The sequence below is a fragment of the Crotalus tigris genome, unplaced genomic scaffold (assembly GCF_016545835.1).
Source record: "Crotalus tigris isolate CLP2741 ecotype Arizona unplaced genomic scaffold, ASM1654583v1 scf7180000024340.7048381, whole genome shotgun sequence".
Taxonomy (NCBI): domain Eukaryota; kingdom Metazoa; phylum Chordata; class Lepidosauria; order Squamata; family Viperidae; genus Crotalus; species Crotalus tigris.
Window position 1 is genome coordinate 2,757,665 of NW_024100510.1, and position 22,281 is coordinate 2,779,945.

Consider the following 22,281-nt stretch of genomic DNA (forward strand, 5'->3'; position numbering starts at 1 on the left):
TTCCTTAACCATAAGAATGGTGTCTTAGATACACAAAGGGACAAGAAAGGTTCCTCTCCTTTTTTTAAACAAGCAAGGCTACCTAAAGCCTTTTTTGATATGAAAGAAGACTGGGAATTAAGGGACTATTGGCGGGAACGTAACCAAGAGGAGAGAGACTTTACTTTTTTTTCTGATAGACACCAATCTTTTTCAAGAATTGACTTTTTCTTGATTACCACGGACTTGTATAATAAAGTTAAGAATGTAAAGATTTTTCCTAGATCACTGACGGATCATAGTCCAGTTTGGATGGAGCTGATTCAAGAGAAAGAGGAAAGAAGATCCTGGAGAGTCAATGAAAATTTGTTTAGACAAGAGAAGAATGTTCAAAAATTAAAGGAGTGTTTAAAGGACTATTTTGTTTTGAATATGTACAACGGGACTTCAATGTCAATGGTATGGGATGCAGGTAAAGCATTTATGCGCGGTGTTTTGATAAAAATGAATAATTTTTATAAGCGAAATCAGATTCAGAAACGTAGAGAACTTGAAGATGAAATTAAATTAAAAGAAAGGGCTTTGATTCTAAATCCTTCTGATGAAAGTACTAAAGAATCTGTAAAGTTATTAAGGTCACAATTTAATATGTTGATAGCAGATCAAGCTGCAACCAACTTATTATTTATGAAACAAAATACATTTTGTAATGCTAATAAGCCGGGGAGATGGTTGGCTTATCAATTAAGAAAGAAACAGAGACAGAGAATAATAGAGAAAATAAATTACAAGGGTAAACTAGTTTCTCAGAAGGAATTAATTAAAAAATCTTTTTTGGATTATTATCAAAACTTATATAAATCTACTAATGTACAATTGTTAGATATAAATAAATATTTAGCTGAGGCAAGTTTTCCTAGACTGACTGAGGATCAGAAATATGAAATTAATGGCTTAATTACTAAGGAGGAAATTGCCTCAGCAATTCAACAATTGAAATTAGGGAAAGCACCGGGTACGGATGGGTTAACAGCTGTTTATTATAAAGCTTTAATGGAGGAGATGATCCAACCATTAAATGATCTTTTTAATGGTATCTTACAGGGTTTAGAGATTCCTCCTTCATGGCGTAGTGCCTTTATATCATTGATTCCAAAGGAGGATCAAGATCTTACTTTACCAAAAAATTATAGGCCTATATCTCTTTTAAACGTGGATTATAAGATATTTGTAAAAATTTTGGTAAATAGGCTTATGAGGGTGGTGCATCATCTTGTGCATAAAGATCAATCAGGGTTTATAACAGGAAGGTATATGAAAAACAATGTTAGACAAATTATTAATTTATTAGAATACTTAGATAAGAACAACCAAGTTCCTGCAGGGCTCATATTTTTAGATGCTGAAAAAGCATTTGACCAATTGAATTGGCATTTTATGCTAAGAGTAATGGAAGAAATGAATTTTGGTGAAAACATATTACAAGCCCTTAAGGTAATATATCAAAAACAAACAGCACAACTTATTGTTAATGGAGGTTTGTCGGAGGTTTTCACAATAGAGAAAGGTACTAGACAGGGGTGTCCTTTATCGCCATTGTTGTTTGTTTTAACATTGGAAATATTATTGATCAAAATTCGAGAGTCTCAGGAAATTAAAGGAATACATGTTAATAAAAAAGAATATAAGTTAAGAGCTTTTGCGGATGACTTGGTTGTTACTTTGTCGCAACCTGATTATTCTGTAGTAAACTTATTACAGTTGATTCATCATTATGGCTTGGTCTCGGGTTTCAAGATTAATGTAAATAAGACCAAAATTTTACCTAAAAATATGTCTAGTCAGGAGAAGCAGATTTTGACTAACCTGACGGGTTTTGAGATTGTTAATAAGGTAAAATATTTGGGGGTGATGTTGTCTGTTTCTAATGTAAAATTATTTAAAAATAATTATGAAAGGTTGTGGGTCAGGGTACAGAACGACTTGAAGAACTGGGAAAAGTTGCAATTATCCCTCATGGGAAGAATTGCAGTGATAAAAATGAATATTTTACCCAAGTTTCTTTTTCTGTTTCAAATGTTACCAATTTTGAAAAATGAGATTAATTTAAATGAGTGGCAGAAGGGTCTTAATAAATTTATCTGGGCAGGGAAAAAGCCAAGGGTTAAGTTTAAAATTATACAAGACTTCCGTGAGAGGGGTGGACTTAAGGTACCAAATTTGAAATTATATTATGATGCGGTGGTTTTAACACTAATCAGTGATTGGATACATTTGACAAATTCTGAGATACTTTATCTAGAGGGATGGGATTTACTTTATGGGTGGCATGCCTATTTAACATTCAATAAAAAAATGGACTGGGCTTTTAAATCTCATATCTTAAGAATTTCTTTACTTAGGATTTGGAGAAAATATTATAAAAGTGATTTCAAAGTACCATTATGGGCTATACCTTGGCATGCGATAGAAGCAATAAAAAGAGGGGTTAAAATGGATATGGTGTCTTACAGACAGTTACTTAAATGGGATGGACAAAACTGGCAATTAAAATCACGGGAAGAGTTAGCACAAGAAAACTTTATTTATTCTTGGTTCCAATATAGGCAATTACTAGACAGATGGAAGATGGATTGTAAGGTGGGTTTTCTTAGAGAAGATGAAAATCTTATTAAGCAAGTGAAGGATTCAAGACAAACCCACATTAAGAGAATTTATGCGGTTTTAGTTGAATTGGATTCAGAAACGGAACTAATTAAAGACTGTATGATTAGATGGGCGCAGAATTTTGGTGAGCCAGTCTCATTCGACACCTGGGAAAATATTTGGGTGAGAAATGTCAAATTTACACAAGCACAGAACTTAAGGGAGAATTTTTATAAAATGTTTTATAGATGGCACCTTGATCCACAAAAAATGTCTTATATGTACCCTGACGTGCAACCCAAATGTTGGAGATGTGGTTATAAGGAGGCTTCCTATTATCATATTTGGTGGTCATGCAGAGAGATAAAAGCATTTTGGATCAAAATATGGTGGAATATCCAGAGAATTTTTAGAAGGAGGGTAAAATTTACTCCGCAATTATTTTTGTTAGGTATTGTTACAGATTGTGATACAAAGGAGGTTGTATTGATGTTAAATTTGATTACAGCCGCCAGGCTGTTAGTAGGACAATATTGGAAGAAGGAATCTTTGCCTACATTGCAGGAATGGTTTCTTAAAGTAGCTCATTTGGCGGAAATGGCAAAGATTTCGGCTTTCTTAAAGCAACAAACGCAAGAGAAGTTTTTTGCTGTTTGGGATAAATGGATAAAATTTATACAATTTAGATTGGGTATACAAAAATATTATATAGTTTTTTCATAAGTTTTATTTTCATATATATTATAGATAATCTTTTTATATATATAAATATAAAGTTCTTAATTTAATTTTTATTTTTATTTCTTAAGCCTATATTCTGCTCTGGGAAGCTCAGGGGGGGGGGGGGAAGGGAGGTTTTTTTTTTTTTTGGGAGGGGTGGGGGATGGGGGGTTTTTCTTATATATGTATTGTTTAGTTTTATTTTTTTGCATATGTTGTCTCTTGTTTTGTATTCTTTTTTCTTTTTTGTAAAATTTATAAAACTTTTAATAAAAAAAAAAAAAAAAAAAAAAGAATCTTTTCTCAATGAGGGACGAAATGCCCTGGGTAGGAGAAAAGTTATATGTGCCAAAAACCCAGAGAGTAAAAATCATGCAATCTGCCATGACTCAAAAATGGTGGGGCATTTTGGGTTCATGAAAACTCTCCATTTCATCAAAAGGCAATTCTGGTGGCCATCTATAAAAAAGGACATTGAAAGCTATGTGGCAAGCTGCCCCATTTGTGCAGCAGCAAAACGGATAGGGGAAAATGCCAGGATTATTACAAGTGGTGGCCAGCCCTTCAGCACCCTGGAGAGAGATCTCTATGGATTTTATAGTAGAATTGCAAGAAAGCGCAGGGAATACTGTCATTTGGGTTGTGACGGACCTATTCTCCAAACAGATCCACTTCATATCCTGCCAGAAGATTCCCATTGCTAAAGCCCTAGCTAAATTATTTGTACTGCATATACATATTGGCTCATGGGCCCTCACAATGCATTATATCAGACAGGGTGGTCCAGTTCTCCTCCGAGTTCTGGAGAGCTTTTTTGGACCTACTTGGTACTAGTCAAGGACTGTTATCTAGTCATCATCTGCAAATGAATGGTGAGCCAGAATGTTCAAACTCAATATTAAAACAATACCTGAGATGCTTCATAAATTACCAACAAGACAACTGGACTGAGCTGTTGCCTTTCACAGAAATCACTTACAACAATGCAGTGCATTCAAGTACCGCTACACACCCTTCTAAGTGGTAACAGGACAAAGTTTCAACACAATCCCTGAATTACCTGTCAACGAGCCCACCATCCCCTCTTTGAAAGAGTGGATTAAACAGCTACAAAACACCTGGCCTGTGGTTAGAAAAGCTTTAGATGAAGTGAGAGAAGCTTAATAAAGTTCAGGCAGTTAAGAAACAAATGGAAGCTAAACCATTCAAAATAGGGGAAAAAGTTTATTTCTCAATCAAATTTTTAAAATCCCTGCAGCCACTGAAAATGCTAGGACCAGAATTCATAAGACCCTTCCCCATAAAACACATAATTAACCAAGTAACAATGGAATTGGAACTCCCAAAACCATTGAGACAGATCCACCCTGTATTTCACTGCAACCTGCTTAAATGGGAATTAACCTCCCCTTTAAGGCCAACAGAAGCTCCCCCTCCACAAACAATTATGGTGGAAGATGAGCAACATTTTGAAATTAAAGAAGTATTAGACTCCAGGAAACATCATGGGTCAAAGAAAAGAAAAAAGTGATAAAGTACTAGTAGTCCCCGACTTACAACAGTTCGTTTCATGACTGTTCGAAGTTACAATGGCACTGAAAAAAGTCCCCCCCAAGCCACAGCCAAGCAAGACAGCGCTCAGCGATGCTCTTCTTCCTGTCCAAGGTTTTCATTGTTGTGAGCATTTCTGTTGAGGATTGGCAGCGGGGGTGGGGTGGGGGTGTTTGGTTTTTATTCCCCCCGTCTGCTGGGTGGTTGCAGCAGGTTTTGGTCACTTCACATGACCCTGGGACACTGTGACCATCATAAATATGAATCAGTTGCCAAGCATCTGAATGTAAATCACAAGACCCTGGAAATGCTGCAACATTCCAGCTGATCGGCACTTCAGGGCTCAGCAGAAGCGTCAGGATCAGTGCTGCTTTCCAGCTGATTGATGCTTCTTCAGGGCTCAGCAGAAGCACCAGGATCAGCGCCGAGCTCCAGCTGGAGCCTGGTGCTGATCCTGGCGCTTCCACTTAGCCCTGGCAGCCCCAAAGAAGCGCCGATCAGCTGGAAAGCGGCACTGATCCTGGCACTTCCACTGAGCCCTGACAGCCCTGCAGCTCCAGCCATCTCTCACTCAGGCTTGTGCGGTGCTGCCACCAGTTCAGCTCATTCCCCTCTCCTGCTACCACTTTTCTAGGATGGTCGCATACCACTTGCCATGTGCCAATGTATCACAGGTGGTACCCGTACCACTGGTTGAAAAGCCCTGCTTTATGGGGTGTGAAAGGAATGCCTTGGGGCCATCTGCCTTATATGAGCGCAGGAAGAAACCGGAGAAGACCTAACAACCTTGAGAGAGGAGTCTTATCGGATGCTTTTCCACAGCTCGATGTCACTTGTGGATTGGCTTGTTTGAACCAACCAGATGGACAGTTTGGATGGGGTTATTGTTTTGCAGGTTTAACCTATTGATTCGGGTAGGAAGTTCTCAGATCCTGCCTAGCTTTCCTGCTTTCTGTGCCTGCCAATAAAAGTTCCTTTTGAAATGACGCCTGTTTCAAGAGTTCTGCTTTCTTGCTAGAGAAACGGAGGCAGGTCCTTACATGCACTTTTGTAGCGGGAAATAAAATAAATCCTGCAGCTGTCACTTAAAGGCAAGTCAAGAAATTTTCCTTGATAAAAGTAATTCTTGGTTAACAAGTCAACTTACAACCCATAACTTAGCAACCATTCAAAATTATGACACCCCCCAACCTCCCCAAAAGGTACTTATGATCTGGATTCAAAGTTCCAACGGCTGCCCCCTCTGCGGTCATGTAATTGTATTTAGATGCTTGGCAATTGGCCCACATTTATGGCCATTTGGAGCATTCCACAATTATATGAACACAATTTATCATGTTTTTTGCTAGGAAACTTTTCAACTGCTGCAATGTTGTCAAATTAAGTGGCCATATGGTTGTCTTGATTTATGACCATTATGACATATGAAGGAAGTTCCTGGCTCCATTATGGTCATAAGTAAAGAATTATCTGTAATTGGGAAAGGGAGCAAGGTCACTAAGTGGTGCAGTCAGTAAAGCATGACATTACATACATTGACTTTCAACAGTTCTCATAGTTCCAGTTATGGTTGCTAAGCAAATCCAACATGACTCTTAAACATGATGTCACATGATTGCCATCTGCAACCTCAAGTGACTTTGCTCATCAGAAGCTAACAGTGAAAGCTACAAATGGTGATCATGTGAATGTGGGACACTATGACCATCATAATTAACAGCTGGCTGACAAGTGCCCAATTTGTAATCATATGACCACAGGGATAGTGCAATGGCTGCAATTTTGCAGAATGGTCATAAATCTTATTCAGCATTATCATAACTTCAAACGCTTATTAAAAAAATGGTCCTTAAATGAGCACTACTTGTATAAGCATCTGGAAACAAAAGGAAAAAAAGAACTGTAGATTTTTTACAAAAGACATTATACATTTATAAATTATATTTTTGGAATAGGATTTTTCACTGCTAATTATATTTTTACACACAGAATCAACATGAGATTTGTTCCGACTGAGTTCTGTTTGATTTACCTCTCTTTTTTTTGTTATAAGTTCTTCCTGTATTTTTAGTTGTTCCTTTAGCATATGAGCCACATTAGTGTCAGTAAGCACTCTATGTCTAACTTCATCTAGTTTAGATTGCAAAGTGGAAATCAGAATTAAATTTTTGTTATGTTGCTGCTGCAACATTTCTTTATCCTGTAAAACATCAAAAAATGCTTGTGTAAGTAAATACTTTTTCATACAGCCTGTTGATGTTTTAGCTTTCTAGGAACACCCAAAGCAAGATGCAAGCACTGCTCTAGACATGAAAGTCAGTAATCATGTGACCATAACTTATATGTATTAACTGTCTAGTCTGAAGATAATTCAAGATCACAAAACCTTATGATTGAAGAAGCTATTTAGGCAATCCCCCCTTCTCAGTAAAGAAATTCTAATCAAACGATTCTTTACATCTTGTTTTTGAGTAACATCCAATAAAGAGAATTTCCCCCACTGTTCTGGGATTTATTTCATTCCAGAAGTCCTTTGTTGAAATGTTAAACTGCTATCTCATGTCCTATAACTCAAATCCTAATAAACTTTCTCCTCATTTGACTTAGCTTTTTATTCCCTTGATTATCATTGCTACCCTTTGAACATATTTAATGTTCTTAAAATCCACACGGATTTCAGACCTGGTTCCAGGACAGGAACAGTACTGATCGCACTTGTTATGATTTGATGATCTTGTAAAAACAGGATTGGAATAGTGCATCCATTCTTGCTCTCCTTGAACTCTCAGCAGTCTTCAATACTACTGACCATAGTATCCTTTTGGTATGGCTGCAGAATGTGAGTGGCACAGTCTTGCATTGGTTTGGCTATTTTCTCCAATGTGGTCCTAATCAGTGTTGATAAGAGAGTGAGAGGTCCAGTCCATGGCCACTCCTTTGCGGCATATGCAGGGCTTGGTATTTTCTCCACTCCTCTAACATCTATAGTAGCTGCTGGAACGCACCATCTGCCACCATGGAATGAGGCATCATCAATTTTCTTGACAATACTCTTTTATATCTTCATCCCATATGATCCACATGTTGCTGTTGCAATACTTGGAGGCTATGTGATCTGAATGGGGGACAACAGACTTTGGCTAAACTCTGATAAAACTTGGAGTGGCTATAGTTTCATGGACATCTTTAATTTTGGATGAGGTTGCACTGCACCAGACAGACCCTGTGTACAACTTGGGGGGTTTCATAGACTCACAGCTCCTGCTTGAAGAGCAGTTGGCAGTTGTGGCTAAGGAGAGCCTTTGTACAATTTTCTGTTGCATGCTAGTTACGCCCTTTCCTGGATCATGGGTCCCTGCATTCAGTCCCTCATAACTTGCTCATCTTGCAATGTGATCAGCTTAAGTTGGTAAATAATTCTTTTGTTTCATTTTTGTTTCCTAGGCTGCATAGTCCAACTACATTTTTGTCAATATCTCACATCTTTGGTATTCCAGTCTCCAACTATAAGCAGCTCATCTTGCTTACATGTTGTGTTCATTTTCAGATTGAACGTGACCATAAAACTCATCAACCTCCTTTTCTTCTACATTAGTCATTGAGTATAAACTTGGATAATCTTCATATTAAACTTCATGTTGCTTGCAGGAGTTCAACAGGGCCAGAACTGTTAACTGCTGATTTTGATTTGTAGTCAAGTGCCCAATGCTCCTCACTGCAGTGTCTAACAATAGCCAGCCAGCCAGCAATAATAGATTCCAGTTGCCCTGATATTATTTTTCCATTATGGCAATATCCTAATGAAAATCTTCACCATGGTTGTCACTGACTGCATCTAGATTTTGGGGAAAGAAGTCCAAGTGTGAATACAGAAATTGAATCTTAGTGACATGTTGAACTTCATGGTCATATGTGCTATAAGAAGTTTGTTAAACAGCTGAATGTACTTTGGTGCTCTGTAGTTGCCAAGAAAATTCTCAACAATATTCTGAATGATTTCCAGGCAATTTTCTCTAGCCTCACTAAAAGATCGTCGAACTGCTTGACATTGATAACTTATCTGATCTGTGGACCACCCAAGATGCCTTCCTTAATTTTGGCATCAGTTTTCTTGGAAACAAATGTTTTCATCAGCCTGAGTTTTATGTAAAGCAGAGGCAAAAATATCTTTGTTGGGTCAACAAGTGGTTCATCTGTCATATTTTTCTGCCCTGGAACCAAATTCTTTCAGAGTGGCCATTTCTTTTTAATGTAATGCAACTCTCTTGCGATGCTGTCTCATTTGCATATGTAACAACAGTACTTGGTATATACAAGATGCATTTCAAGCAGCAGAGCCACTACTTTTGGATCTCCATAGATATTGCAGTTGTACGTGTTGTACAGGATGTGTTTCAACAACAGTTCCATATTCTATATGCTTCTTTCATGTGTGCAGCATAGCTAACAAGTACTGAAGGTGTACATTGCCATTGTGTAAAAACATAAGATTTCTATAGAACATTAAGCAACAGGTAAAATCACATGTTATTTTGTGATTAGCAGACAAAAATCTATAAAATAAATCCAAAAGTGTCCAGGAAGCAAAATCTTCATTATCCAGTTTTCTTTCTTTGACCAGAAACTTCAGCAACTGGATATCCTGAATGCTTTAATCTAATCACTTCATTGATACTGTTAGATCCACAGCATTTTCTCGATACCAGACTGAGTGCATCTGACCTGAGAGAACTAATGTCTGGCATTATATTGGCAATCACTTTACACTGTCTAACCAAGTGGTTTTCTTGGTCAAATAAAGAAATGGTTTTGCCATTGCTTTCTCCCACATAAAATGAAATGATGCTTTGGCCATTGTTACTAAAGTGATTGTCCACTTCAAGCATCTGTCCAATATACAATAGGTCCCTAGCTTGCTTACCTGAACAGCTGGGATGATTGTCATACTTTGGGTAACCTTGATGAGAATATATTCTTACACTCTATCAAGAAAGTTACCAATAATACTGAAATAAGATTAATAAACAAAAACCTATTCAAAATAAGGGCAGCATGGTGGCTTAGTGTTAAGATGGTGGGCTTGTAGGCTGGAAAGCTGGCAGCCCAGGTTTGAGATCAAAGCACCATGTGAGAGGGTGAGCTCCTGTCCTCGCCCCAGTTCTTGCCAACCTAGCACTTCAAAAACATGCAAATGCGAGATACATAGGAACCACTTCAGTGGGAAGGTAACAGCGCTCCATGACATCATGCTGGCTATATGACTGCGGAAGTGTCTTTGGACAATGCTAACTCAATGGCCTTGAAATGGAGATGAGCACTGCCCCGCTAGCCGGCAATGCCTAGTAGAATAAAATCTGAAAGTACTCCTTTACCTTTTATTCAAAATAACAGATATCGCCTGATTATATTTCAATCAGTCTTGAACTTTCATACCTCTTCCTATTCCTCACAATGCCTGCCAAATGCATGCCCATGTTAGAAGACTGAGCCAAAATAGGTGAGTAGCTCCATTTTTCTTTACTACCCATTTGCATTTTCCCATCTCCATTGAGAAGTGTGTATATTTGGAAAAAAAACAAACACAATTTCAGTTATTAGCTGTCCTGTATACGTTCTAAATCCCTTCTTACTAAAAATGTAAAATTACAAAATTAAGCTTACTTCTTTTAGTTCAGTTTCCTTCTTTTTCATTTTTCCCAGTTCCTGCATGAGTCCATCAACATTCTTTGTCGCATCCTTATTCAGACATTGCAACTCCCTGACCTGTCCTTCCAGCTTTTCTATTTCTTCATTACGAGCAGTAAGCACTTTCTCTATTTGCTCTTTTTCTGCAAAAAGCCTGTTATAATCATCCACTCTCTCTCTTATTTCATTGTGGAGAGATTCTACCTATAAAACAGATAAAAAAGAAACGCAAAAGATAAGAAAATAATCACCATATTTGTAATATTTTTACTTTGATTAATCTAATGTTGCAAATCAAAAGTTACTCCTTGGCAGTACTAAAAACCTGAAGGCTTATATTCAGTTATCACCTGCTAAAAGTATTTTGCTTCAAGGCAATTGGAGGCTGTCTAAAGATCCCAAGAGATTACAAGGAAGAAAAAAGGTAACTAACTGCATGTGTGGTAGACAAATCTCACTTCACTATACTTCATTCAGTAATGTAGACAATTTATATATTCAGCATATTCTAGTTTTAATGATACTGCCATAAAAAATGCTAAGATATCTATAGGTCTTATGCAGTCCTGCCTTACATCAGAAATGAATAAGGCTTAGATAAAACAATATGCCTAATTATAAATAATTAATATGCATATTTAACTCTTTAATGTTTAATGGCTAGTAGTTACTAGCTGATATAACTAAAAAGTTGATTCTAGAACTTTATTATGTACTGTATCTTGCTGCACCAAAAAAAGTCAGAAGTTATTGCTTTTTGTTTCTTTTTTAATTTTTTCTCATTTCCCTCACTTAGAATAGAATAGAGCTGGAAGGGACCTTGGAAGTCTTCTAGTTCAACCCCCTGCTCAAGCAGGAGAACCTATACCGGTGATGGTGAACCTTTTAGACACCGAATGCCCAAAAACCACCCTGCCCCCCCTGCCCGCAGGGCCACCTACCGCCTCCACAGCCTGTCACAGCAGATTGCCCAGGTGGCCCTGCAGTGCCATAGCGGCCACGCCCTCCTCCTGCGCCTCGCAGCAGCATCTGCACACAATGGGGTGTGAGGGCAGAGTCTTGTCCCTACTGCCCAGCTGCCATGTCCTTGGCTGCACTGCTCCGTGCAGGCCATGTCCAGGGGCGACTCTCCTCTGCGGGGGGTTCTGGTGAGGAGGGGGCCACGGTGGGAGGTGGGGAGATGGCGCGCATGCCCAAAGAGAGGGCTCTGAGTGCCGCCTCTGGCACGCATGCCATAGATTTGCCACCACTGACCTATATCATCTCAAACAGGTGAATGTTTAGTCTCTTCTTAAAAATCTCCAGTGATGGAGCGCACACGATTTCTGGGAGTAAGCTGTTCCACTGGTTGATTGTCCTCACTGTCAGGAAGTTTCTCCTCAATTCCAGGTTGCTTCTCTCTTTGATCAGTTTCCAACCATTGTTTCTTGTCCTTCCCTCTGGTGCTTTGGTAAACAAACTGGCCCCCTCTGCCTTGTGGTAGCCCCTCAGATACTGGAACACTGCTATCATGTCTCCCCTATTTTTTTTAGACTAGCAAACCCAAGTCCCATAACTGTTCTTCGTATGTTTTAGTCTCCAGGCCTTTGATCATCTTAGATGCTCTTCTCTGAATTTTTTCCAAACTCTCAACATCTTTTTGTGATATGGTGATCAAAATTGGCTGCAGTATTCCAGGTGTGGTCTTATTAGGGTTTTATAAAGTGGTACTAATGCTTCGCGTAATCTTGATTCTATCCCTCTGTTTATACAACCCAAAATTGTATTAGCTTTATTGGTTGCTGCACACTGCTAGCTCATAGTCAAGTGATTGTCCACTAGGACTCCAAGGTCCCTTTCCTGCCTAAATGTAAGACTTTGCTTTCCACATTGAAACTCATTTTGTTGAATAGGCCCATTGTTCAAGTTTGTCAAAAACTTTTTGGATCCTGAGTTTGTCTTCTGGGATGTTGGCTACTCCTGTCAGTTTGGTATCATCTGCAAATTTGATGAGTTCCCCTTCAATTCCCTCATCTAAGTCATTTATGAAGATATTGAAGCGTACTGGGCCTAAGACAGAACCTTGTGGTACCTCACTGCTTACTTCTCTCCATGTGGATGTAGTGCCATTGAGGACTGCTCGTTGAGTATAGTCTGTCAGCCAGCTACAGATCCATTTGGTGGTGATGTTGCCTATTCCACCTTTTCCTAGCTTACCAAGGAGTAGGTTGTGGTCTACTTTGTCAAATGCCTTACTGAAATCTAAGTATAGTATGTCCACTGCATTTCGCTGGTCTACTAGTTTAGTCACTTCATCAAAGAATGAGATAAGATGTAATCTGTCAGGTCCCGGTGATTTATATTCCTCAAGGTTGGATAGGTGTTCTTTTACCATTTTCTGGCTTATTTTAATTTTTGTTTTTAGTATGTCTTTTGCAGTGGTTTTTTTTTTTTTTTTTTTTGTATGTTGGGCTATATTTTCTTTTGGTATGAAGCCTGATGCAAAGAATGAGTTAAACAGCTCTGCTTTCTCCCTGTTGCCTATAATTTCCTTGCCATCTTCTCTCTTTAGTGGGCCTACAGTTTCCTTAACTTTTTTCTTGTTGTTAATATGTTGGAAGAAACTTTTTTTATTGTCCTTGATTTCTGTTGCAAATCTTTGTTCGTTCTGAACCTTTGCTTTCCTGATTTCATCTTTGATGTTCTGGCTGTCTGCTGATAGTCGACCTTAGTTATGTGCCCCTCTTTCCATTTTTTGTATTTGTCCTTTTTGTCTTTTAGTTTGTTAGAGAGATCTTTGTGCAGCCGTGCTGGTTTTTTCTTGGATTTCTTGTTTTTCTTTCTCAATGGTATTGTGCTGGTCTGGGCTTTTGTGATCGCATTTTTCAGTGTTTCCCATGCTTCTTGGGTTGTTTTCTCCTTTAGGATTTCCATCTGTGGGATCTTTCCTACGTTCTCTCTGAATTTGTTAAAATCAGCTCTTTTGCAGTTTTAAGACATTGGTTGGATTGTTTTCTACTGCTAGTGTCTGCGTTATATTAAATTCCAGTATGACGTGGTCACTTTTGCCCAAGGTTCCTGCAATTTTGATTCCCTCTATCACTTCTTCTCTATTTGAAAGGATTAAGTCCAGTATAGATTTATATCTAGTTCCCTCCTCCACCTTTTGGGTGACAAAGTTGTTGGCTAGGTTGGTTAGAAATCTGTTTGATCTCGTGTTCACTGCAGAATTTGTCTCCTAGTTGATATCTGGATAATTGAAGTCTCCCATTACTACTGTGGTATGCTTCCTACATTCATTTGTTAACTGGATGGCAAAGAGTTCATCTATTTCTTCTGATTGGTTGGGTAGCCTGTAATATACACCTATGGTAATGTCACTTTTTTTCTCTTTTATATTGACCCATATACATTCTGGAGAAATTTTATATTTGATCATGTGCATTTCTGCAGATATGTAGTGTTCTCTTACATATAGTGCAACTCCCCCTCCTCTTTTTGTAGACCTGTTTCTTTTGAACAATTTGTATCCATCAGTCCATTCCATTCACGGGCTTCATCCCACCAGGTTTCTGTTATGCCAACTATGTCATACCCTCCCTCGTGTACTATTGCTTCTAGTTCACCCTGTTGTTTCCCAAGCTTTGAGCGTTGGTATATAAGCATTTAAGACTTTATGCCTGTGCATGGGTGTGTTTCCTGTATCTCCTGATTGTTGTTTGAGGTTTTTTTTTTTTTTTTTCCATCACTGCCTACCTCATTGTTTGATTTGTTTTCTTGGGATTTGTGATTGGTTTTGGATTCTGGAGATTCTAGAGACTGGTCACTCTCTCCCCTCAATTTTAGTTTAAAGCCCTCCTGATGAGTTGGGCCAGTCTTTTTCCAAGTACATTTTTGCCTGTTTTCGTAAGATGTAGCCCATGCCTTGCCAATAGTCCTTCGTGTAGGAAATGCAGTCCATGATCCAGGAAACCAAAGTTTTCTTGGTGACACCAACCCTTTAGCCAATAGTTTATTTCTAAAATTCATTTTTCCCTCAGTGGGTGTTGGCCTTTCGTAGGGAGTTTATCTTCTCTGTCCCCTTTCTCCATTGTCTTTATTTCTATTTGTATTTTTATATTAAGAATAAAACTTTAATAAATTAAAAAAAGATTAAGATCCAAACATGTGAGTGCCAGGAGTCATGATTACAGCATTGCAAGCTGCAGTCATATGATAGCCATTTGTGATATTCCCTGCTCGTTTTCCGGAAACAAAGTCAATGGAGAAGCTGAAGGGAAGATCACAAGTTGCTCCTGCTACCTCCCCCCCCCCCCGAGGAATTTGCTATGGAGTATGAGATCACGGCGATCAAAAAAGGTAGCAGGAACAACTTGTGATCCTCCCTGACAGTTGTGGATCATAATCTTTTTTTAATTTTAAATTTTTAGTTTATTTTGGATTTCATACATTATAGCACCTGCCTGCATTGAATAACATTATCCCACCCATCTGTTGCCTCCACAATCTGTATACAGTCTCTGCTTATCCACTCATGACCTCTGCTAGCCTTTCCAAGATCTCCAGTGATCTGCATATAGCCAGCAGCTGCCTTGTAAAGGGCCAGACCATATGCATCTCATTAGCAGTGGGAAGAAAAAGACAAAGGTAAGCTGGGAGACCAGGCATGGCCAAGGGCAGGGCATCAGTAGGTCAGTGGAGCGTAGGGTGGCAAAGCGTAGGGCAGCAGGGGCAGCAAAGATGGCAGAATTAAGGTGGCCAAAAGAGTAGAGAAAAGGGGAAAATAGGCAGGTGGGAAAAACTGAAGCAGAGGCAACAGTGGCAGGGCAGGGCAGGAGAAGTGTGAAGTTCTGGTCTAATGATTCTGGCCTAACAATAGTAACTGGAATTACTGAAACTGATCTAGGACAATTCGCCATGGCCAATTTACTATGGCCAACTTGCCACTGGAAAATTCAACACTGTTTTGTTTCACTCGGTTACTTTTATTATTGGTGACCATGTTTTCATCAAAATTATTGTAACTCTTGTACTACTGGATTGACTTTATTTTATTATTACTGGCCACTGTTCCATTGAAATTAATTTAACTTTTGTATTTGTTGAATTATCCTGCAATGAGTTGTCCCATTCCGTACTGAAACTGCCAAATGGTGCAGTCATATGAAATTTCACTTGACAACCACATAGCTAAGTGATGGAAAGTCTGGTCCCAACTAAGGTCAGGAGGTGAGGATTATCTGTAAGGATTTCATCACAGGAACCTTTAAATGCTCCATGATGAGGAAAGTGAATCAAGTTGACTGATTAATTTATAGCTGGATCTGGTCTTGATAAAGCTTACAGTATATAGATTGCCAAATTTCATAAAATGATTCCAGAAAAAGCTTGGGAAACTCTGGCATTAAAACCCTACTTTGATTTTTATTCCTGGGTCTGTCAGTAAGCAGTCATCAGACTTCATTTATTCATTACTGATTAGAAGCAAAGAAAATTGGAGGAAATGAATGAGCCTATAAAGTTTCACTTTCTCCATGAGTGCCTCTAATTAATTTCCTTTGATTTGGGAAAATCTACTAAAATTGTGGCCTGAGAGGCTTTAGTTCTGCCATCTTGTAGCTGAATTTTCTTTTTCTCTGTTAAATCTTTTAAAAAAATTTGGTCCCCATGGTACATTAACAAAATGGTGTAAAGCAAATACTGAACTCACTGCAACACTGTATCATATTGTAATGGAGCATATTTAGCCTGCATACAATCACAGCAGATCGTATTCAATTTCTGACATTCATTCATTTTGATATATTCTCTTCATGCTTGCTTCAAATGCAAGGCTGCCCAGCCAACGAAATACATATATTATAAGCTAACACTAAAAAAAGTGTTTCATATGCAATATTTTCACTCACCAGATAGGTACTGGACTTTCTAAAAGCTTGGGATTTTGTTGTAAGTTTTAATTCCATCTCTAGTTTCTGAATTTCTTCTTGAAACTCATCACGTTCATGTTCCCTTTCAATAGCTTGCTTCTGTTAAGAAAATGAAAGTCAGTTTTCCAGTTATTAGAGCCTATTTTGGATTTCAAACCAAATCAAAACCATTTAATTACTAATTTTTAACATTTATTTTTTATAGATTAGCATAATTTTATACTTTGAGAGAAATCTTTAAGCCAGAGTGCTAGGGAAAAAAAGTCCAGGTTTTTATACATATTTTTCTTACATCCATGAAATCTCTTTGATTTTTCAGTTGTCTTTCAAGAGCTTCCATTTGTTGTCTGAGATCAGTAACTTCAGATGCCATCGCAGCTAGATTTTGATTTTTGTTTAGCTGCTCTTCAAGTTCAATCTCCAAGATTTTCATCTGTGTATTCAAGTTTGAACAATCTTTCTCTGCTTGACACTGCAATTCCAAATTTGTTTTTGCTAGACGCTCTATCTCTTTGATTAATTCTAATACATAAAGGAAAAACAGCAGTACCAAGAATATAACATTTTTCAAAATTCATATGAATATTTTAAATATTTTTATTTATGCACCATAAATTAATATTTTTACAATACACTAGAATTATAATTATGACTCAGACTGGCATCTAACATTGTCTTGGCAATGCCCATAATTGACTCTATGTAATACAGGAATCTAGCTACTTTTTCTTTGTAAAAATATTCTGTAATATAGCTGTATAAGGAGCATTTTGGGAAGTTAGAGTGGCAGGTCATTTTGCTGCCTATCATCATTGTCAGGTTAGCCCACAAGGATCGGGGCAAAAGGAGATTAATCAGAAGAAAACTTCACCATAGTGTTTCCAAATGTCAGCCAAATTTTGTGAAAAAATTATCTTCCTTCCCCCCAGATTCATGTATAATCATGTCTATAAGGTCTGGGTCACAATGCAAAAGAATCTTTCAAGAAACACAAACTCTCATTTTTTAAATTCATTAATAAAAATATTACTTCTGAAACGTTGTTAGAAATAATGCTTGTGCTGCAACTTAACCAACATAAAAACTACTGCCTACTTTTATTTTAAGTAGATTTTTAAATACAATGAGAATTACATTAACACTGGCAGCAGTCTTATTCTCCAACCAAGATTTATTTAATATAGTAATGTATATTTCATTTCTTACCAACTTCTCTCTCCCCTACGTTGGCAGCCAAAGCTCTATTTTGACTTATTAGTAATTTTTGTTCCTCTGCAAATCTTGCATTATCCTGGATTAACTTCTGAATCTGTGCTTTAAGCTTTTCCAATTCTGCAACAAGACAATGCTCAGATTCTTCTTTAAGATTTAAAGCTTCTTCCAAAGTATGTCTCTCTGTTAAATAACCTTCAATGAGACCTATAACTCAAAACAGAATAATACTTTGAATTATTATTGAACAACACTGAAATAATTTATACAAAATAGTAATATAATAACTATTAGTGTTAACATTCTCTATGTGTAGGATTCTATATGCAGGGAGACTGTCAATTTCACTCTATGTAATTTTTTTACCATTTATTCTAATTATATCAACACTAAAGTATCATACAATTAAAGCACCAGTTGGGTGCTTTCCATCAGATGGCAGAATAATTAGCACAGCATAAGTGGGTCTTTTTTCTATATAATAACACCACAATCAAAATGCTCCTCCCTTAAAACATCTTTGTTGTTGTTTCTGACTTTTTTTTAACCAAAACTGCCTGTCATTTGCTGCTTCTGCCTGCATTATCAATGGCAGTGTCATGGTTCCGATAGATGAGACCAGTAGAAATACTGTAAGAACTCTTGAGGCAATTGCTTTCCTCAAAGAACACTTTTAATGGCTACATAATATCAGCACGAACAAAGGTAAAACCAAGACTGAAAGTTCCCCCCCAAAAGTTGAACTTCCCATCCCTTAGTAGCTCCAGCCCACTAAATACTTGGCCTGCTTGACCTTGGTTCCCACAAGAAAGTAATTGTTTTGACTAAACTATAAGAATGCATCTCCCCCCTCCCATTGCTGTGGCAACCGAAAAATGAAGAAATATGGCTGAATTCAGAATGTTTTCAAGATTTGACAGTCAGATTCCCTAAAGAAGAGAGAAATCCTGTGGATGGAAAAGTAAAAATTTAGAGTCAGAAATCAACCCCTATTCGGATGCTTATCATAAAATTTATGTATTAATCTATTAGCTTTTACATCAGCACCTTTCATCCAGGTGGCCTCTGACAGTGGGTAATCTTTCCATTGCACTAGATCAGTGTTTCCCAAACTTGACAATTTTAAGGAATGTGGACTTCAACTCCCAGAATTCTGGGAGTTGAAGTCCTCATGCCTTAAAATTGTCAAGTTTGGGAAACACTGCACTAGATATTGCAACTTTCCCTTATGCAACCTTGAATCAAGGATTTGCTTTATTTCATAATGAGTCTCTCCCTTCACAACCAGAGGACCAGGTGCCTGTTTGGGAGGAGGTCTCAATGTGGACTCTCTGTATGGCTTCAATAAGCTGCAGTGGAACACAGGGTGAATTTTCCCTAGAAAAGGAGGAATCTTTAATTCCACAGTGATAAGATAAGATAACCTTTATTGTCATTTTTTTTACTGTGGGCACAACGGCACACATCAAAAATGAAATTTAGTTGCCCGCTCTCAAAGTGAAACACATACATGACACACACCTAAACATACTATGAACAACATATGTATAGACCCACACCACTACATATACGTAGCAAATAAATATTAAATACTGTCCATCTTGAATATATAACGGAAGGAGGAAGCTTGAGAGTTCACAAGGTTAATGCTGTATGGAATGAAACTATGGCTGAATCTGGATGTTCTGCTACGGATACCACGAAGCCTCCTCCCAGAAGGTAACAAAGAAAACAGGTTGTGAAAAGGATGTGTAGTGTCCCAGACAATCTTGCACACCCTGCTCAAGCTTCTGTGCTGTGTCCTGGATGGGAGGGAGGGAGTTTGAGAAACAGGAGGGTCCTGAGGGAGTTCAGGCATGGGAATGAATTCTCTACCAGTAGCTATTTTAAAAGGAGTGAGTTCAGTGCTACTGTGTACTGTGTTATTGTAAGGCACTTCAGTGAAGGGGAGGAGGTCAGCCCATGTGGTCTGTTCGTAATCCACATAACACCTAATATATTGCTCCACCATCGAGTTAGCCTTTTCAGCAGCTCCATTAGTAGACGGACAAAAAAGCCGATGACAGTCCCTGTGTGGACCCAATAAGTTTCAGAAAGTCTCTCCAGAACTTGGCTGCGAATTGCATCCCCCCTATCTGATATAATTCGCTTCGGAGCTCCATGGAGTCGATAGATATGCTTGAGAAACATTCTTGCCAATTTTTTTGTGGAGGGGAGACAGGTACAAGCAATGAAATGAGCTGTTAAAAGCAGTTTTCCACTTATTTCCTTCCTGCATTCTTACTTGGTAATACGCATCTTTTAGGTCCAATTTGGTAAAAACCTTTCCTTTTGCCAAATGGGCCAACATGTCCTTCATCAAGGGGAGGGGATACATGTTTTCCACACTCACACAATTTAACCCTTTATAATCCACGCAGAGCCTCATCGACCCATCTTTTTTCTCTTTAAACAGTCCTGGGGCTGCTACTTGGGATTTCGCTGTCTGGATAAATCCCCTAGCTAAGTTCTTATCGATGTACGATCTCAGCTTTTTCAATTCACGAGGAGTCATTGAATATATTTTTGATTTGAGTAATTTTGCTCCCAGTAAAATCTCAATAGTAGTCTGTGGTTTGGTGAGGTGGCAAGACGTCACACTCTGCCTCACTGAACGCATCTGCTAAGTCTCTATATTCACTCGGGATGATTGGCTCTCCCGGCAGGGAACTAACAGCAGATTTCAAGGTTTCCAGGTCCTGTGCCTAGCTTTCAACTGGACTACTGATAGGGGTAGGAGGCAATGGTCCAGTGGCTAAACTTAAAGTCCTAACTCCGTTTTCCCACCAAACCATGGGGCACCATTTATCAAGCCAGGCCAACCCCAGAATCACTGCTTCAGTCATTTTTGGGATCACCACAAAGCGGATTAGCTCCCAATGCTAGTGCTAGGCGCACTAGTTCAGTTAGGTGGATAGCTGGGGCTCCTCCTGTGAGAGATCCATCGGCCTGCTCAGATCTCATAGGTAGAGGTAGCAATTTTGCTCTAATGCACAGTTGGGGAGGTTGATTAAGTATCAGGTACATCCCGAATCGACTATAATGTTCAAGCCCAGCTGAGCCTCAGATTTTGGCACTATTATCTTGGCAGAAAAGGCAAAAGGTGGGACGGGATGACTCACCATCGGGTTGTCTTCCCCTCTGTCATCGCTGTCATAGGGACCTGGTGCGGGCAGGTTTTCAGCTGACTCCTGTCGCTTCTCCTGGTGAGGAGAGGTGACTTGTACAACTTGCCCCTGGCTGGCCTAATTTGACTTCTCTCATGTTGGCTGAGGCTGTCTCTTTGGCTTTGCCGAAGCTGTGGTTGCACTTTTTGGTGGAGGGAAAGGGACTGGGCACTCTGCAGGTTGATGTCCAGGTTGTCCACATCTGAAATACTTGATCTGGGGTCCAGCAGAGGCTCGAATAGGTCTACGCGTCGTGGCAGGTGGAGGTCACTGCAGGGGTTGATGCCTCACAGGGTCTCGCTTCAGTAGAGATCCCGAAGCAGCAGGCTTGTTGTACCGGATCAGCTCGATATCCATGTTTGTAGCTAGGCGGTACTAATCATGGAGTGGATTAGGATTGCCTCCGCAAATGCATGTCTGGAATAGGTTGCGATCCAACCCAGCTTTGAAATAGTGGATTAATGACTGCTCGGGCCATTCCCTGATCCTCCTTGCCAATCTTCAAAACTCTCTTACATAGTCTCTTGCTGGCCGACCCCTCTGCTTCACATCGTGGAGGTCTTCTTCTGCTTGTACCGCTTGGGATTGATCTTTGAATCTGGCCCTCAATCTATGCGTGAACAGATCGAAATCCCATAGCTCGGATGCCTGCTCTTCACGTAGACCAACCACCCACTCCGCAGCGTCCCCCTCTAGATTGGCAGCCATGGCATCAATCATCTCAGCTTCATCCAAATATGCCCATTCATAATGATTAACGTGAGACCACACCTGGTTCAGGAAGATAGTCACCTTTTCAGGGTCTGCATCAAAAGTGGGCTTAAGAAGAGGTGGGTCAGCTGGCTGATGGTTCCAAAAGGCCTGCAGTAAGCCAGGGAACTGTGGTTGTGGCTGTTGCAACCCCCCATATCAGAAAACCCCTGGTGGAGGTCTTGGGCTGGCAGGACAACGACGGCAGTCAGGGCTGGCACAATGTCGATAGGACTCAGGTTCCCATGGGTGCTGGTGGTAATCTGGGCTGGCAAGATGACAACGGCGATCAGGGCTAGCATAGCACTGATAACGTTCAGGGCTTATAGACTGTTAGCAGCAATCGGGGCTGGGAGAGCGACAATGCTGATTCAGGCTAATGGGATGCCTACGTTGCTCGGGGCTGGCAGGGTGCCTGTAATATTCTGGACTAACCTGTTGTTGGGGTCGATCTGGGCTGGCTTGGCATTGGTAGCCATCAGGGCTCCGCCAGTGCACCAGGCTCGATGTCAGGTCGGGCTTCGGTAATGGGGAGGCAGCCTGCTCAATCACCACAGGGCTAGGAGTTCGTCGAGGTGGCGGAAGTTCATGCAACCATTTTTCCTCCCACTCACCTGAAAACA

General features: G+C 39.4%; 1 protein-coding gene across 11 annotated transcripts in view; it reads right to left on the reverse strand.

Moving 5' to 3' along the window:
- The window catches only part of PCNT (pericentrin), a 138,195-nt gene that overhangs the window by 62,856 nt on the left and 53,058 nt on the right, over positions 1 to 22,281 (reverse strand). For 9 of the 11 annotated variants that reach the window (XR_005554654.1, XR_005554653.1, XM_039326405.1 and 6 more), the window contains 5 exons: positions 17,697 to 17,915; positions 16,783 to 17,012; positions 16,470 to 16,589; positions 10,558 to 10,785; positions 6,929 to 7,096 (listed from right to left, as the gene is read on the reverse strand). Coding sequence is in view for 9 of the 11 variants with exons in the window: in XM_039326405.1 (XP_039182339.1) it covers positions 6,929 to 7,096; positions 10,558 to 10,785; positions 16,470 to 16,589; positions 16,783 to 17,012; positions 17,697 to 17,915 (965 nt within the window). In the remaining 2 variants the exon portion in view is untranslated. The remainder of the gene's footprint in view (positions 1 to 6,928; positions 7,097 to 10,557; positions 10,786 to 16,469; positions 16,590 to 16,782; positions 17,013 to 17,696; positions 17,916 to 22,281) is intronic. The other 2 variants (XM_039326404.1, XM_039326408.1) reach the window with 2 other exon arrangements.